The sequence below is a fragment of the Artemia franciscana genome, chromosome 1 (assembly GCF_032884065.1).
Source record: "Artemia franciscana chromosome 1, ASM3288406v1, whole genome shotgun sequence".
Lineage (NCBI taxonomy): Eukaryota > Metazoa > Arthropoda > Branchiopoda > Anostraca > Artemiidae > Artemia > Artemia franciscana.
The window spans coordinates 30974481-30993260 of NC_088863.1; the positions used below are offsets into that span (position 1 = coordinate 30974481).

Genomic DNA, 18780 nt, shown 5'->3' on the forward strand with positions numbered 1-18780 from the left:
TCCAAATTAACAACCCATAGCTCCCCCAAAGAGAACGGATCAGTACAAATTATGTCAATTTCGTGTGTGTAACTTGTGCTTATTCTTCCCATCAAGGTTCATTCCGATATCTCCACTCTAAGCGTTTTCCAAGATTTCCGGTTTCCAAGATTACTGTTTCCCCCTCCAACCCTCCACATCCCCGGATCCGATTCAAATTGAAAATAGAGCATCTAAGACATAAGATTCCTCTATATATCAAGTTACATTGAGATTCACCCATTCGTAAGATGCCTCGACTTCACGTTTTCCAAGAATTCTGGCTTTCCCCTCCAACTCCCTTCAATGTCACCGGATCTGGTAGAGATTTAAAATGAGAGTTTTAAAGCACAAGATCCTTCTAGATATCACATTTCATTAAGGTCTGATCACCGAGTTCGTAAGTTACAAATTCTTCATTTTTCCTAATTTTCCGAATTACCCCCCCCCCCAATCCACCAAAGAGAGCGGATCCGGTCCGGTTATGTCAGTCACCTATCTTGGACTTGTGCTTATTCTTTCCACCAAGCTGACTGACCGGTTATGTCAGTCACCTATCTTGGACTTGTGCTTATTCTTTCCACCAAGCTTCATTCTCTCCGCTTTAAGCGTTTTCCAACATTTTCGGTCCCCCCCCCCCTAATGACACTGGACCCGGTCGGGATAAAAAATAAATTTTCCGGTATAAATCCCGTATCTAGGACTTGTGCTTATTTTTCCCACCAAGTTTCATCCCGATCCCTCCACTCTAAGTATTTTCCAAGATTTTAGGTCTCCCCCCCAACTTCCCCTTCAGTGGATAAGGTCATGATTTAATATAAGAGCTCTGACATGATATCCTTCCAAACATCAAATTTTATTAAGATCCGATCACTCCTTCGTAAATTAAAAATACCTCATTTTTCTAATTTTTCAGAATTACCCCCCCCCCAACTCCCTCAAAGACAGTGGATCCATCCCGGTTATGTCAATCACGTATCTAGGACTTGTGCTTATTTTTCCCTCCAAGTGTCATCCCGATCCCCAAGATTTTAGGTTCCCCACTGAATCCCCCGCTCACTTTCACCGGATCCAGTCGGGATTTGAAATAAGAGCTCTGAGACACGATATCCTTCCAAACTTCAAATTTCATTAAGATCCGATCACTTCTTTGTAAGTTAAAAATCCCATGTTTTCTAATTTTTCAGAATTACCCCCCCCCCCCCCAACTCCCTCAAACAGAGCAGATTTGTTTCGGTTATGTCAATAACGTTTTTAGGACTTCTGTTTATTTTCCCCACCGAGTTTCATCCCGATCCCTCCACTCTAAGTGTTTTCCAAGATTTTAGGTTCCCCCCTCTAACTCCCCCCAATGTCACCGGATCTGGTCGGAATTTATAATAAGAGCTCTGAGACACGATATCTTTCCAAACATCAAATTTCATCAAGATCCCGTCACCCTTTCGTAAGTTAAAATACATAATTTTTTCTATTTTTTCCGAATTAACCGGCTCCCACTCCCCCCAGATGGTCAAATCGGGAAAAGGACTGTTTCTAATTTAATGTGGTCCGGTCTCTGATATGCTTTCCAAGTTTCATCGTCCTAGCTGGCCTGGAAGTGCCTGAAGTAGCAAAACCGGGACAGACAGATAGACAGATAGACCGGCAAAATTTTCGATTGCTATATGTCACTTGGTTAATACCAAGTGCCATAAAAATTAGCTAGGAGAGGCTCTGATAAAAAAAAGAACGAGCATGCAGTGCAACTTAATTAGTCTACTATTGATGTCTGAAAAAGAGCTACAACTAATATTACTTTCACTGCCACATTTACTGCTACTTTTTTTTAATTTTATTTGTAGCCCACAAATCAACATAGACAATGACACTGCGGAGTAGTGAAAGATAGAAAAGAAACGAAAAAACTGACACAACAATATCATTATGAACATATCATACAATATCATAATCATAATAAACCGTTAATATTTCACATGATCAACACAACACACAATAAAAAAACAAGACAGCGCACAATAATAAATAACAATGTCATCGCTAAGAGCAAAAACTACTAAACAGTATCATATTAGAAAAAACAGACTAGTGGGTCAGTAACAGGAATAACACTATCAGAATTCGCAATTATGCTGGATGCCACACTGGCCAGTTGCGCACTAGAACTCGATAGCACCATAACAGGATACAATATTTCTATTTTTGAAACGGCCGGGTAAATACATCAGATATTTACAATATCTAAAGTAACCACTTCTAAGCCTCCGTAAATCCTTTTTCCTCAGTAGATAGTGGAATCCAGATAAGAAATTTACTGCTGGAGAACAAAAACTATTATAAAGCCGAGCTAGACCCTTACGGATATAACAACCTCTAATTGGAGATATCCTAACTAGCAAACGAACTATGCTAGATGATGTTTACGGATTTTTCCGAGAATGCTAGATGGTGCCCCCTTTCAATCCGTTGTGTGATGGTATGGTATGTAATATGGTCTGCCAGGTGCGTCGCGGTGAGGATCTTGCAGGCCACACCACGATCCCTCGTGGGCATGCAGCCCGTTGGTTGCCAACCCATGCGCTAAGGCTTTAGTGACTGCCGAAGAAACAGCTGTGGTTATCTCCAAACCTCTAATTTAATGGTGCGCCAATTTTACTATACTTTTCTGGTTTTCCTGGTTATTTATCGTTATTCCACTCGCTTCATGCTCAATTTGAATATGGCAAACAAAAAAAAATATTTTGTATTAATTTTTATAGCTTTATTTATAGCTTTAATTTTTATATAGCTTTAATTTCTATTAATATAATTTTTATTATTAATATTTTTTATAGCTTTAATTTTTATAGTAATTAGTTGAAATTACTAAAAATACTTTAGCATAAAGAGCGAAGTATTTATCTCCTCCTAAATACCTCGCTCTTTATGCTAAAGTATTTTTAAAACCCCTCATATGCGTAGTTTTAATGTTTTAATGCTACTCCTTACTTTCAATTGAAAAAACTTTTTCATGTTTATATTTTCATTGTTTTTTTAATAGTAATGCTAGAAAATCCTGCGCCCTTTTCATTGAATTTCTCTTCCCCCATGAAGTATTCCTCTGAGGAAAGATCCTCCCACATAGCCCCCTCCCCTCAACCCCACACCCAAACCAAAAAATCCCCCTGAAAACGTCATTACACTTCCCAATAACCATTACTGTATGTAAACATTGGTCAAAGTTTTTAACTTTCAGCCCCTCCCCCAGGGACTGTGGGAAAAAAAACAAAAACAAATAAACACGCAGCCGTGATCTGTCTTCTGGCAAAAAATACGAAATTCCACATTTTTGTACATTGGACCTTGAAATTCTTTCCATAGGGTTCTCTGATACGCTGAATGCGATGGTGTGATTTTCGTTAATAATCCTATGACTTTTAGGGGTTGTTTCCTCCTATTTTCCAAAATAAGGGAAATTTTCTCAGGCTCGTAACTTTTCATGACAAAGACTAAATTTGATGAAACTTGTATATTTAAAATCAGCATAAAAATCTGATTCATTTGATGTATCTTTTAGCATCAAAATTCCGTTTTTTAGAGTTTCGTTTACTATTGAGCCGGGTCGCTCCTTAATACAGTTCGTTACCACGAACTGTTTGATTCGTTACCACGAACTGTTTGATACGAGACAAATACATTAAAGTGATTTGTGCTATATACGAGGATAACACTGCTGCGGTTAAGGTAGGAAATGAGGTTAGCTGCTGGTTTCGTATTAAATCGGGAGTTAAGCAGGGTTGTGTTCTGTTCCTTTTTATATGGATCATTTCGATGGACTTTGTCTTAAGGAGCAGAGGAAAGGCAATGGAAGAACACAGAATCAAATGGGAAGTAAAAACTTTCCTGGACTTAGATTATGCTGATGATTTAAGCATCATCAGCAGTAGATGAAAGTGTAAGCTAAATGAATGAACTTTTAGAGGTTTTGGGAGTTCAGGGTGCTGGAATAGGTTTAAATATTAATGTTAAGAAGACTAGATCGCTAAGGCTAGGAATAAGTGAAAATGAAAAGATAACGTCGGTTAGCGAAATGATCGACCAAGTTAACAGCATCATTTAGTAAAGACGTTGGGTGCACTAAAGATATTAAAAGTAGAATAGCCAAGGCCCAGGGTATTTTTTCACAATTAAATAAAGTAAGGAAAAATAGGAAGATAAGGCTGTGAACCAAGATTAGAATATTGGAAGCTACATTGTCAATATGGTTCTGAAACAGTGGCGTCCGAAAAACAGAGGAAGGTTTGATACATGTTTTTCAAAGAAATTGCTTACCGATTGTTCTGGGTACCTGGCTGACTGACAAACCATATTTCAAACAGTAGGCTATACGAAAAGTGTGGTTCAATCCTCCTTTCTAGGGCTATAATAATAGAAAGGTTGAAATGGCTAGTGCACGTTCTGTGGATGAAGGATGACAGATTGCCGAAGATTGACCTTTTCGGCTAAACAGAAAGTAGGCCGTAAATGGATGGGGTGGGAGAATGTCATAAAAAAAGATTTAAAGGAAATAGGGACTTCTTGAGAGGCTGTAAAAAGGGAGACTTTGATCAGATTGGAACGGAGGTGGAGCTTTCGTAGCTATGTTGGTCTCAGGCTGTTTGGTGTTGCGGTGAGTTGTTAGTAGTAGTAGTAGTAGTAGTAGTAGTAGTATATACAAAAATGTAGCCAGGAGCGAAATCATGGATGCATGTTTGTTTGTTCATTTTTCCGAGGGGTAATCGTATCAAACCTGTGATCCTTGAAAACCAGTAGGGGGCTCATTTTATCAGAAATCAAAAGTCCTAGTGCCCTTTTAAGTAAACAAAAATATTGGAGGGCGGCTAGTCCCCTCCGATGCCTCTTTTTCAATAAAGTCGTTCGAAAAAAATTTTTTGACAGCTATTTTGTTCAGCGTAGTCTAATAACTATGTCTTTGGGGATGACTTGACCTCTACAGCCCCTGGGGGAAGGGCTCCGAGTTATGAACTTTTCACATTGTTTAAATATAGCCTTGGGAAGTATACAGATGTAATACGAGGATGTTTAGTGGGTGTCTGGAGGGGTGGGGGTTTACGTGGGAGGATCTTTCCATGGTGTAGTTTTTGGGGGGAGAGAAATTTCCATCGAGGGGAGCTAGATATTCCAGCATTATTTAAAAAAAACGATCAGAAATTAAATAAAAAAAAGTTTTTTCATCGGAAAGCAAGGAGCAATATTAAAAATTAGAATGAGCAGAAACTATTATGTGTATGAGGGAAAAACTAAGGTATTTGTGTCAGTATCATGCAAGTGTATATTTTATTACTGTTTCCGTTGTGTCTGTATTAGTTGTGTTACCGTCTCTATAAAAATTTAGTTGTAAGTTTTTGTTTTTTTTTTCTTTCTATTTTCAATGCTCCGTCCATTTTGTATATGGGCATGTTTTAAATAAATAATAATAAGAATAATAGCAAAAGAAATGCAGGAACACCTACATAAAAGATCTCATCAGTCATAGCTCGTGACATAACATAATCTTAATGTTTTAGAAAGTTAAGTTATAATACGGTTCGTGGATAATATATGCCATTAGCAGCGAAAATGCCATTAGCAGCGAAAAAAATGTCTCAGGAAGATATATTGCTGAAAATGATTATGCTGCCATCCAGCGGGGAAATATTTAAGGCTTTATGTGTGTATGTGTTTGTGCTCGTGGGTGTTTTTGTATTTGTGCATGTGTGTTGTGTGTTTATTTGATTTTTGAGAATGTGTAATTTGATTTCGAATGTCCAAGTTGATTTCACCTATTGAATTTTAAATGATTTTTGTTACATATATGATATGTTAAGATCATCTAAAAGCTTTGATAAAATGTAATAAAATTGTGAAATTGTCACTTAATTAGTTCGGTATCTGAATGGCTCGTTTACAGAAGTTTTATTTAGGTTTACTTGCAGGCTCACTACTTACCTTTAAAACCGTTCTGTGACAATAATACTCTACCAACTGTTTTTGGAGCCTTACCCCTCATTCGTGACGTTCTTTTGGAAGAGCAGATACAGATTGTCCATTGTCACTCTGCGTTTTCCTCCTTAGCTCATGAAGCTCTTTTAGTCGGTCGTCTTCTTCAGCTGAAGGTAAACCTTCTTCATTTCGTTTCTTAATTGATATCTAAAGCCCCTCTCCCTCAAGAAGTTAAAAGGCCGTAATTCTATATATTTTTGTACATATAAGTTATTCAATAGATTCTAAATGCTAAATACTACCATTATCTGATGCAACCCCCTGATCAACAGCCACCCACATGGACCTTGACACATCACAAACCATAACTAAACTAAAATATATCCTTGAAATAGAAATATTAGAAAAATATACATCTATTTCAAGGAAATATTGTTTCAAGGAAAGCAGAAATATTTCGTTTTTTAAATTTTATTTTAAATAGAAATATTTAAAATAAATATGATAGATTGGACTCAACATATTATAAAGTAAGAAATTAAAAAATAAATAAATAGAGGATAGAAAAAAAAAACAAAAAAAACTGTTGGGCTGCAGTTAGTGTTCAGCGTTAAAACCTTTTGTCCTTAAAAGTTCCAATAGCCTTCATGCCCTATCACTTGTGTTTATTGTTATACTGATGTAAAACACTTGGCATTTGTAAACCTTTTGGCTGATTTGAGATTTCTCTCAATCACATTTTTTTTTTGGCTAAGCATGCCATATACCAAAGGAATCCTTGGAGTTTAAAAAGAAACTGAATATTGAATATATTGGTTCGTTTCAACATTGAATATTTTCTTCGCCACTTACCAAATTATTCAATAAAACTCGTATTTTAGCTTTCGCCAAAATATAGTCTAATAAAATAGTGAATTTTCCAAATGTTAAATAATTTCATTACCTGTATGTTTTACTGAATTGTTGGTTATGATTAAAAAGAAAAAAAACAGTTGAAAGCGCTTTGCTTTCTACTGTTTACACATACTCAGAAACAGTATTTTTCGCCTTTTGAAAGATTAGACTCTATAAATGTTAGAAGCCTTTTGAGAAAAATACATGAAAGTTTCTATAACTAACCATTTTTTAAAAACTATCGTAATAGAGGGATCCTAGTTAAAAATTAGACATGTTGTTTATTAGAACCATTGAAAGGTGTAAGCCTTAAACGTTTCATGTCCTCTCTGTACTATTCCTTATGCATATTTTCATACCAGTACCAAAAAGCATTGATGATACATATTTTTATTCATATAAATGTAAAATCTCAACAAAAGTCTGATATTAAAAAAAAAATCAGGCTGGCTTGTGGTTTCTATTGTTTGTTTTTAAACAAAACTATAAAGGAAAACCTAGAAAGTGACATTCCTCGGGTTTAGGACAATTCTTTTTAATTAGCACGCACATTGAGGTTCTGTATAGCGTGTAATTGAAACAAAAAAAATAGGTGGCTTAATCTTAGCCCCACCATTTTGTAATTTCTATAGCGCTATTTAGAAAAGCAGATGTCAAGAGTTACACTGAACATTAGCTTAGAAGTGAAGTATTATTTTATATTCGCAAAAACAGACAAGCGTTTTATCAATATCATTTGTGGCTTTGAACCAACCCGAAGACAAAACGTATATCCTGAATCATAGCGCACCTTTGCTGAAGTAACTTCTGGAATAAATGAGCTATAGTTCATAGTAACCGATAATTAAGAAAGTGTTTTGAAAAAAAAACTGCCAAAAGAGGAATAATCGCCGCTTGTGGTTGAATCGGAAATCGCACTTATTATTTCAATTATATAATAATGGTATACGTTTACGAAAACAAATTTACGGGATTTGGAAAGTGGACTGATAGCCTTGGAAACGCATCTCCTTTTTTCTTTTTTTTTTCTTCCGGTAGTGGGGCTCGAGCATCATAGAGAGTTGTTCAATTGAAGTTGAATAATATTAAAATAACATGCATGTTTTACAAACAAATGTATTTTAACAAGAGATGATGTAACAGCCGCATCTTTTGAAAAATCATCTTTTCTGGGGTATCACGTCAGATTTTATTGACTTTGCTGCCTGATTGGCTCTGATTCAATCTTTACTTTGCATCAGCTAAGAAAAAACCGAAAGCTTTTCATGTGTGTGATATTATTGTAAATAACGTATACAAATAATCCTGTAAATTGAGTAAGCCTTGAACAAAAAAAAAATTGGCTTTCTGGCTAGTTCTTTCGAACCTTCTTCATAATTTTCAAAAGGCTCGATGTCTCCAAAGATGACTTTCTATCACAATTGCTGGGACTGGGGTCGTAAATTATGCAGGGAGCTCAGTGCTTAAACTTACATTTTATAGTGGAAAGAGGGGGTTTCAGAATTTGATCCAGAGTGTCTGATTATCTTGAAACATCCAAAGATAATCTCTTGGGCTAAGAAAATTTTATATTTTGCTGGTACGGAGACGGAGAGGGGTCCTAAATTGAGCAATAATATGATATATTGTATTTTTATATATCATATTTTGCAAAGTGAAGGTTCAGGAACTATCTTCTGATGATTTTTAGATTTCTGTCAGCTGGAAGTATGTGACTCTTCTGGCGAAACAAGTTAATTTACAAAAAAATTGATGTTTTGCTATAAGAACCATGCTCAATGAAAATCTCTAAGACAAAACTAACGACACTTAGCTTGCATGTATTATAGAGGACTCATATAGGAGATGTGTAGTTTGCTAGATTTTCACACAACACAGAACCCTGGGACTGGGATCGTACGCTATGCAGTTGGCCCAGTACACATACTTTTGAAAACAGAAAAAGGGGGGGGGCTCAGTATGTGATCCGGAGCACCCGATTATCTTGAAACTTCAATAGATCATTCCTTTGGTTAAGAAAGGTGTGCATTTTGTTGGTAGATGAGATGGGGAGATGTCTTGAAATGAGCAAAAACGTGACATAGTATCCTTTAAATGAAGTTTCAACTATCTTCTGGTGATTTTTAGGTCTATATCACCCGGAATTATCGTACTCTTCTGGCGAAACAAGTTAATTGGTAAGAAGAGTGATCTTCCCTTATAAGGACCATGCTCAATGAAAATCTCTAAGACAAAACTAATGACATTGAGTTCAGAATCTATGATGGAGGACTCATATTTTAAGTATGGAGCTTCCTAGATTTGTACATTTAAGCAGACAACCATGTCACCTATCTCAATATAGCTGATACCCTATGGCTGTGAATTTGTTAAAAAATATAGCATTTTATCCTTGCAAAAGCTTCGAGGACTATCTTCTGATAATATTTAGTTCTCTACCATCAAGAAGCAGGCTCTTCTTGTAGCGAAAGAAGTTAATCTACAAGACATGGATATTTTTCAGATGCAATATCATACTCAATGAAAATCTCTAGGACAACATCAATAACACTGAGCTCAGCAGATATAAGGTGCTGTTGGGGCCCTGTCCCTTATAGTATAATTTCAAATGACAAAATTCACGCTGCTAAGACAGTGATGTCACAATAAGTAAACTTTAGTTAAGAATTTAATTATCTCTCTCTGGACTTGGCCATGGTTAAATAATGTTGTTCAAAAAGCCCGCGGATTTAAAGCCTTGTTCATCAGATTGGCCAGGGTCAGTTAAGGGTCGGCCTCTACATCAGGTTTATTTGTGCTAAAATAGTGATTTTGTTTTTAGCCCGTTTTTAGGATCTGTTTTTAGAGTTCAGACTTCATGTTTTGTCGGAGTTGATATTTGGAGATTGGAAGTGAGTTATTTTCTCAAACTCTGTGAGATTATCTTTCAGGCAGGGTAGGGAAAGTCGAGAGGAACCGTCATCACAGACAGAAGGGTTCATTTACCTTCAGTTTAATCATAAACTAGTTTTCAGAGTTGCCCTAGTTTTGCCCATAAATTACAAAACAAAAAAAAAGTTAACCTTAATCATAAATTGACAGGTGGAGCGTAGTGTTTGAATTGTAAGTAATCCTAGTAAACAGGGACTGCTCCAACGATTTTAAAGATGATTTCTGTTGAAATGTTGATGTATGAGGAACAAATGAAATTATGTAATCTCAAGAGAAGTTGAAAAGTTAATTGCAGCATTGTGACAGAAACATTGTAACAATGATAGCACGCATCCCCGTAAATTATATTATTTTCACATCTAAATTCTTTCAATGTCCTTCAGTTCTTTTAAAATCTCTATATATTTCATGTGGGACAATATCTCTTAAATACCCAAACTTTAAATCTGCAACTCTTCAAAGATACATACGGTAATTTACCGCTTGGACTCTTACTCTGGGTTCAAACGAATGTTCACACAGGAGCAAAAATCGCTCATCACCGCAATTTAGTTGCCAGTTTGAGCAATTTTAGTTGCTCTGTTGAGCAGCTTCGCAGAGTTGAAAAAATTCGACTTTAATCGGCGACGAAGTAATTTTTATGGCAATTTTCTGCGCGCAATAGCAACCTAGTGGAAGATACTGATAATATTATTGAGGAGCTGATAATGGCTTCTCAGTTTAATTCTATAATATATGAAAAGAAAGCTAAAGGTCACAAAAACTCAGTGCTGCTATTAAAAGCATGGGAGCAGGTATCCAGGACAACAGGATTATCAGGTAAAAAATAAATCTTTTAATTTCCTCTATGAAGCTAAACATAACAGAATTCCTTTTTCTCTTTCTCCTCCTTAAAACAAGAGATAGAAACAAAACATCTTCTTGATTTATTCTTCTCACGTGCTTTAATTTTAAATTTTTTGTGGATAAAAATTGACCGATGCGAAAATCCTGTGTGAATAACAAAGCAACGAAAATTGCCCATTGCTGCGATTGACGAAAATTGCCTATCGCAGCAACTTCTTGTGTGTGAACCTTAGTTTAGTGTGACAAAATTGAAGATTTTTCAAGGAACGTGGTGTGAAGTAAAACATATTTAATACCCTATTTTAATAACTACATATGTTGGCTTCTTTAATTCATTCACTAAGTTGGAAAATAATCTTTTAGTAAAGCTTACTGTGCACACTTGTAAAACCTAAAAGTGAACAGAAATTCATTTTCAAAAAAGCAAAGTTTTTTTTGTATTTTTTTTTTTATGGAAATAAAGAGTAAACTTGAAACTTAAAACAAACGCAAATTGTTGTTTCGTAGTGTATGCAATATACAATTGCAAAACTGGTCCAAATAAACAGACTCGTGATGTTTCTCTAAGTTTATAGAATTTTGGGAAACTAGAGCTTTGCTGGATTCTGAGCTTGCTTTATGTTTACAGATCTACAGGCTACTTATGGACTCTACTGCTCCCACTCCTGTTTTATTGCGTTGGTTTGGTGTTTTCAATAGTTTCTCCTGACTACCCCTTACGTATGAAATAGCTCTGGGAAAAAATAATAATAAATAAATAATAAATTGAAGCCTTCTGGCTCTTTATAGGCAATAATAGAGCTTGGCCTCTAATCTCTAATTCCATAGGATTGTGTATCATTTTAAATTAGAAAATGACTCCAAATTCCCCGAAAATATACTCTAAAGGATTGTGTTTTACTAAAAAGATAACTTCCCAATTGAATATTGTAACACAATATCGACTTTTTGACATGGTGCCTCTTGATTAATTGCTTTTGATGTAGTTTTAGTTGTTATTTATTTTTTCTTCTAGGTTGTATTTACGGACCATTCTCTTTTTGGATTCGCTGATGCATCTGCCATTGTGATGAACAAGTTTTTGGAAATTTCTCTTGCTGCATGTGATCACTGCATTTGTGTTTCTCATATCGGGTACAACTAATTCGTTCTTTTTTTATATCAGCTCTATTTAGCTTGTATGATAATGCAAATTTTATTGCTGAAATTCCTTGCTTCTGACACGAATCGTTGTCACCTTTGCCAAAGAATTATATAGCCAGCTCTATGTCCGACTGCTTCCAAACTTTTCCAACTATGTTTTAACCTTAATTATTAAGTGACTTTATTCTTTTAAGTCCAAATGCTTGAACGCTAGTCGTCAAGCCTATCCAGGTTTAAAAAATACCAAAACCATATTTATTAGGGTTATGTTTTTCTGTTGAATTTATCTTCTTATGCATTAAATCGCTGAACTTGTGTTGAAAAGGAACGAAAAGGGCTCTAATTTAACATAGTTTAGAAAGAAGCTCATTCCAGTTTAAGTAGAATAACAAAGTATCTAATAAATTAAACTCCTTAGGCGATGTTTCGAAGCAGAAAAGTGGATATCTCTTTTGATGCCGACAGTCCAATGGACTTTTCATCAAATGAAACACTTCGTGGTAAAGAACTGAAAACATGAGATGACTCGGATCAATTCAAACCAAAACGGTAAAAGTTGGAGTTTTGATAACAATTGATACATCAGAAGAATTTGGTTTTTGTGCTAATCCCCAATATAAAAAAATTTGAAGTTTAATTTTACGACCTGAGAAGATTTCTTCGATTTTTTTAAAAAGGGGAAAGCTAGCGCTGTAACGATGATAAGGCTATGTCTCCCATGAGTGCTTACCCAAATGTATCACTGTTAAGCAGCATATTAAAGGGTTGCAATTACAACATCAGTCATTGATTTGTAATTTTCCATTTTCATTAAATAACTTCCTGCCAGATATTCAGTCTGTGGCACCAAATCCATACCAAAGAGTCACAACATTATCTTACAGGGTCAATTTTGGGTGGAGCACGTCATATCAGCCTCACCTTTCGTTATTCTTTAGTTCCACCTCCCCTAGGAAGAGATTATGCGCCAAATGGTGAGTCAGCCACTCATTTGGGTAGAACAAGTTCTGGCTTCTGTACCGTTTAATGGTAATTAGCACGGACAAAACCCAGTTTTATCGACTGCACACTTTCCCTCAGTCTTAAACCAAAATCATGAATCTTTTGCCATTCTATGTAATAGCATCTATAATCAGTCAATCCCATCTTGGCAGCGTATTCCACTTTGGGTAGAACAAGTTTGTATTCCTTTTGGGTAGAACAAGCTCCGGCTCCTGTACCGTTTATTGGTCTTTATCATTGACAGACCCCAGTTTTATCGGCTGCACACTTTCACTCAGCCTTAAACCAGAATCATGAATCCTTTGCCATTCTATGTAATAACTTCTATCTTCAGTCAATCCCATCTGGGCAGCGTATTCCACAGGATGGTCAGTACCTGATTGGTCACTAAAACTAGAAGTACTATGCTCCTATTTGTGAATAGGTATTAACAAAGGGTACTGCCCTTAGGGGCACTATGTGTAGGTTGTCATTCCCATCCCGTATATGGTCTTAGAAATTCTTATCGGAAGTTACGTCATAGAAATTTAAAATCGTTCTTGAACTAAATGAAGCTGAGTCCTAAGCAAATTTTATTTTCGATTACTATTGGCCGGGGTTCGTCCTTTGCTTGGTTGCCACTACTGCTGCAAACATGATTATAGGTCACACACAGGAAAAATCCTTCACCTTTTCTTAGCTGGATATAGTAAAGGATGAACCCCACTTACAACAGACATCATAATGACTTTAAAGTTATGTAGGCTATGCTAACGTTATGCTAACACATAATTTTACCATAACTACATTAATGGTTATAACGTAGGCTATGACTATGACGTCATTCGTACTCATGCGTATGAAGTCGAGTTTTTTTTTTTTGTCAAAAGTGGATTTATTTTGAACATCATATTTTGTTATTTTCAAAAGCAAATAGATATAATAATTTCGTTTAGAATGCTCTTAAAGAGCTCTCCCTGACGTTCCATTTCTCTGCTAGCAGTGGAGGGAAAAAAGAGGACATATAAGTGTTTACTGTGCAAAACTATGATACCCCTTGTTATTCAACCCAGGGGACTGTAAGTTTTTTATATAGGTTATTGCCCAAGGTCATTAGAATTTTGTACTTCTGGGTTTGATCCAAATATATTTGGGCCTACTTTGTGCACTTTTGGGTTTAATCCAAGGTCATATTTCAGGGGTTTCAGGCTATTTTTCAAAAATCCATTAAATTTTTTTTCGGAATAACATTTTACTATTAAGACTGATAAAGATAATAGATAACATTTTGGAATAAGCTACAAATGACAGTTTTTTCCCACCAGAGAGTTTTTTTTTAAACGTTTTTTTTTGTTACTACGGGCCGTGGTTTTCCTTTACTAGATAAGAGCTACCACTGCAACCATGAGTGATTATCTTTTAGGTTGCTCTTTACTAGGAACTGTATGTTGAATCACTCCTTGCTAGTAAAAATCACAACATCGAGTTCAGTGTATCAATGAACCTCATTGCAAAGGGTGCTAGCTCATATCTACAAAATATGGCATGTTCCTTTTTTTATTACGGATGCGGGTTTATTTGTTGTTGTTTCTCCCCCTTGGGGTGAACGTATTGTATCAATGTTTCTGGAAAACCGGGAAATTGGTAACTTTAACAAAATTTTTATTTAAGAATTAATGACGCTTCTAGACTACTAAGGTCCCTGCGTCGGCCCTGCAGTGCATTCCTGCAGCGTGATTCGATCTCTGGGTCCCGTATTACCAGGCTAAGGTCAAATTCACTGCGCCACCACAGGACACTTTAACAAAAAAAAATTTCAAGTGAATTTTTTGGATAGACAAAAAGATTCTCCCATAGAAAAGTGGCCTTTCGGCCATTTTTTGGCACCAAACTACCATTTCGCTAGAAAAGAGTCCCAGATTATTGTTGGTTATAAATTCCGAGATAGCCAATCGATTTAAAAGTGTCGAAGTATTCTATACTGAGCTTCACAGTTTCGAAAGATGTAATATCGCACGGTGGTTTATCTGTTCCTAAAAAGTCAAGTAGTCCGTACAAAATCAATGGTTAACATAAATATAAAATACTTCGTGGTAACGAACTGTGTAAGGAGCGACTAGGGCTGGAAAAACGCCTCCAAAAAGACAAGTGACCTTAATGAAAATTATACAGTCAGATTCACCATATCAGAGAACTCTATTTTACAGGTTTAAGGTCCTATACAAATGTTGAATTTTGGAATTTTTTTCCAGAAGAAAAATCACGGATGCGTGTTTGTTTGTTGGTTTTTCTTCTTTTTTTTTCGGTTTCCTTAGAGTGACCGTATCGAACCGATGGTCCTAGAAGGTCGAGAGTAATCTTGTTTGAACGGAATTTCAAATTTCTGGTACTCTTTTGAAGTAGCTGAAATAACTACGCCACCAATCTACGCTTTCGCCCCAAAGAGAACGAAGTTACTATCAGTTGAAAGTTCTGAGATTGCTAATCGATTTAAAATTATCAGAAAACGTATATTGAGCTTCCCAATTTGGAGAAAAAGTAAGTCCTCACGGTGGTGCATTCGTTCCTGAAAAGTCGTGCAGTCCACGTACGTGCGTATGGTTAAAATGACATTTACCTTAATGTTTGATCTAAATAGGTTGATTCACTTGATTTTTTTTAATGAAATTGTGTTTAATAATGTATAATTGCATATCAGCTATTGTGAACAAGGGACAGTGCGCTATTGTGTTGACAGGGCTAAAAAAAACGCATTTCAGTGCATAAGTTGTTTAACTCTCCAGGAGCCTTCGGATGAACGTCGAAAGGGGTACGGGGAAGAGGGGTTGGAATTGATCTTTCATTTTCTTCCTTTGGACTACGCCTGAATAAGGGTACTGTGGGGTAATGCCTCCTTTCTTATTGCAGAAAACTATTTCTAACTTCTATTTAAAGCTTCATTTAACTAAACTGATGTTCTTCATATTGCATAAAATTATATACAGCAATGTGAAAATGCACATCAGTTATTACTAACGATGGTGGTAAGTAATTTTGTAGTCAGTGGGGGGGATGCCTCAAGGATAGTATTTTAATGCCTAAACAACTCTCATTGAGCCTTCAGATAAATATGGAATGATTTTTGGGGAAGGAGGGGAGTAAAAATTGATATCTATTTCCTTTTGATTCTCGGGAATATTTGCTATCATGGCTTTGTTATTGGTGTTAGATGGGTGGGAAAATAGTGTGGCCCGTCCCATTGTCACAATCTTTTTCTATGCAGCATAAAATATTGCTTTCACATGCCAACCGGCACAGAGGTGAAAAAGGTGAGGTAGCGCATCAAGAGCATCTCTAAGGAAATATCTTGGGGTACGGGTTGGCAAGTGCTACCAGGAGCTTTGATTTCAACGATTTCCGATAGTAATGTTTCTCTTTTCCTATTTGTATACTATGTTTTAATGTATCTAAATAATAGAGAACCCTATTATAGAGGTTGCCATGTCTTTAACCAAGTAGAAGATTAAAAGTCACGTAGAATTTTCATAGGTCTGAACAACAATACCCCATCAGTCCACCAGAACTTCTGTCGTAAAAAGACAATCAAGTGTTTATTCAACAAAACTATAGTACATCGAAAATTTTGGCTAAATATAATTTTTGTCCAAAATTTTAATTATCATCCAACGTTTTACTTCTTAAGCTAAAAAACTGACGAAGCGGAACACTACCAATCAATTTACAATTATTGATACATAAAATTTAACAGCAATCAGATGCTTATGGGCTGATAGCCCATATTATATCTAGGCTAGGCATAGGCATGATTTGAAAGACGACCAGAAATTAAATAAACAAAAAACATTTTTTTTCTACTGAAAGTAAGGAGCAACACTAAAACTTAAAACGAACTGAAAATTATTCGTACATGAGGGGGGCTACCCTCTACTCAACCCCTAGATCTTAAGGTCGAAGTCGAATTTTTTTCCCAATTCCTTAGGGACGACTATTGAAGCACAAGGGCTGTTGAATTAGAATAAGAAGCATTTTTAAAGCATGAAAAACTGTAGTTTAAAGATCTACGGGCTGAAGAAGGGGCAACCCCTCTCATGTACGGAAATGTTTGTGTTCGCTTTAAGTTTTAATATTGCTCCTTACTTTCAGTCGGTATTTTTTATTTAATCATGGTTACGGCGATAGCCATAACCTAGTATGGAACAAACTACGGCCCAAAGTAAACAAAAATAAAAACAAGCGTTTTAATAAAAATAGGCTGGTGAGAAAAGATTGCCATTATAGCTTACTTAGGAGATCGAACTATTATTTCGATTATTCTTCATAGTAAATTTAGTTCAAAGCTCCATTTAACCAGATATATTCACTTGATGTTTCTTAAGCTTTAAAGTGATGCATAATTGTGTACCAGTTACTATGAAGGAGGGGCGGTGGGTCATTGTGTAGGCAGGGGGATGCCAGATCCAATGAAAAGTGAATCTTAATACCTAAACAGGGAGGGTGTTTGGGGGAAGGGGGACTATCTGTCACTCCATGTGTTGCTGTGGGGGGGGCGGTGGGTCATTGTGTAGGAAGGGGGGTGCCAGATGCCCTGAAAAGTGAATCTTAATACCTAAACAGGGAGGGTGTTTGGGGGAAGGGGGACTATCTGTCACTCCATGTGTTTCTGTGGGAGGCGGTGGGTCATTGTGTAGGCAGGGGGATGCCAGATGCCCTGAAAAGTGAATCTTAATACCTAAACAGGGAGGGGGTTTGGGGAAGGGGGACTATCTGTCACTCTATGTGTTGCTGTGGCGCTATTATTATAAGAGATGTATGTTCACCTCTGTTTCACCTCTATTTCAGCGTATCGAACCAATGGTCCTATACACTTCTTCCCCTCCCCACGCCCTTTTTACCCCAAAGATATCCGATTGAAATTTTTAGATAGCTATTTGATTCAGAATAGGTGAAATGTCAATTCAGTCTATGGAAAAGGCTGTAATTTATGCGATTTGCCCATTGTTTTCATATAGTATTTTTAATTGAAAAATATACAGAAATTTTTTGGCAGGCAATTCTTTTTATTTGTTGTACGGGGGGGGCAAGGGGTGAATTTTGTGCAGGAGAAACTTTTCATGGGGTAAAATCCCGGAGGAAATTTTCTACGGCGGGGGAGCGATTCCAGGCCTGATTTAAAAACGATCAGTGATTCAATAAAAAAAACTGCCATTGGGAATTGTCTTGGGAAATTTTCCAGAGGGAATTCTCACGAGGTGGGCATTGTTCCCTCGGAGAAATTTTTATATCAATTAAGAGCAGATTCTAACTTTTAAAACCCATCAAAATAAAGTCACATTTCGTAGCTCTGACAATTTAGTATTAGTTCAGGATCCTGACTAGGGGCTCTGGCATAGAGCCTTGGTCATTATGTTGCACTTACTATGGGATCTTTCCTCACTTCACTTTAATCTTTACTCTTATTTCGTTTTGTTTATATAATTTTGGTATATATTTCAGAAAAGAAAATATGGTTTTGAGAGCAAAGTATGACAAATCTGAAGTGTCAGTTATTCCGAATGCCTTTGATGCTTCACACTTCAAGCCAGATCCAAGTCAAAGAGATCCTTCCAAAAGTGAGTTGACTATTTTCACGGTTTGATTGATCCTATAGATCGGTTTCGTTTAGAATGTGCCTCAACCGGTTGTAACGATTTTCTAAATATTCGGTTTAAATTCTTATTATAAAGGGTTATATTTTAAATAGAATTTCTATTAAAACTATATTAAATAATTGATTCTAAGTAACTTTACTTAAATCAAATTTAATTGCATTTTGAGTAACAAATTCAAAAATTATATTTTTGTGCATAAAAATCGTACATTTAAAAGGGATATTGTCGAATTGGCATATAAGAAACTATTTATTATCAGAGAGTAAAAGTGGCCTCTACTTAGCTGCTTATTATTAGATGCTCAAAACAACCTACAACAAGAAAAGTTCACTGGCATGAAAAACAAGAAAAGCTGTTATGA

The 18780-nt window shown here is 36.1% G+C and overlaps 1 protein-coding gene across 1 annotated transcript in view; it reads left to right on the forward strand.

Moving 5' to 3' along the window:
- LOC136028475 (phosphatidylinositol N-acetylglucosaminyltransferase subunit A-like) overlaps positions 1 to 18780 on the forward strand; it is a 68720-nt gene that overhangs the window by 28023 nt on the left and 21917 nt on the right. The window contains exons 3-5 of the mRNA XM_065706318.1: positions 5970 to 6149; positions 11663 to 11781; positions 18265 to 18380. Coding sequence (XP_065562390.1) covers positions 5970 to 6149; positions 11663 to 11781; positions 18265 to 18380 — 415 coding nt within the window. The remainder of the gene's footprint in view (positions 1 to 5969; positions 6150 to 11662; positions 11782 to 18264; positions 18381 to 18780) is intronic.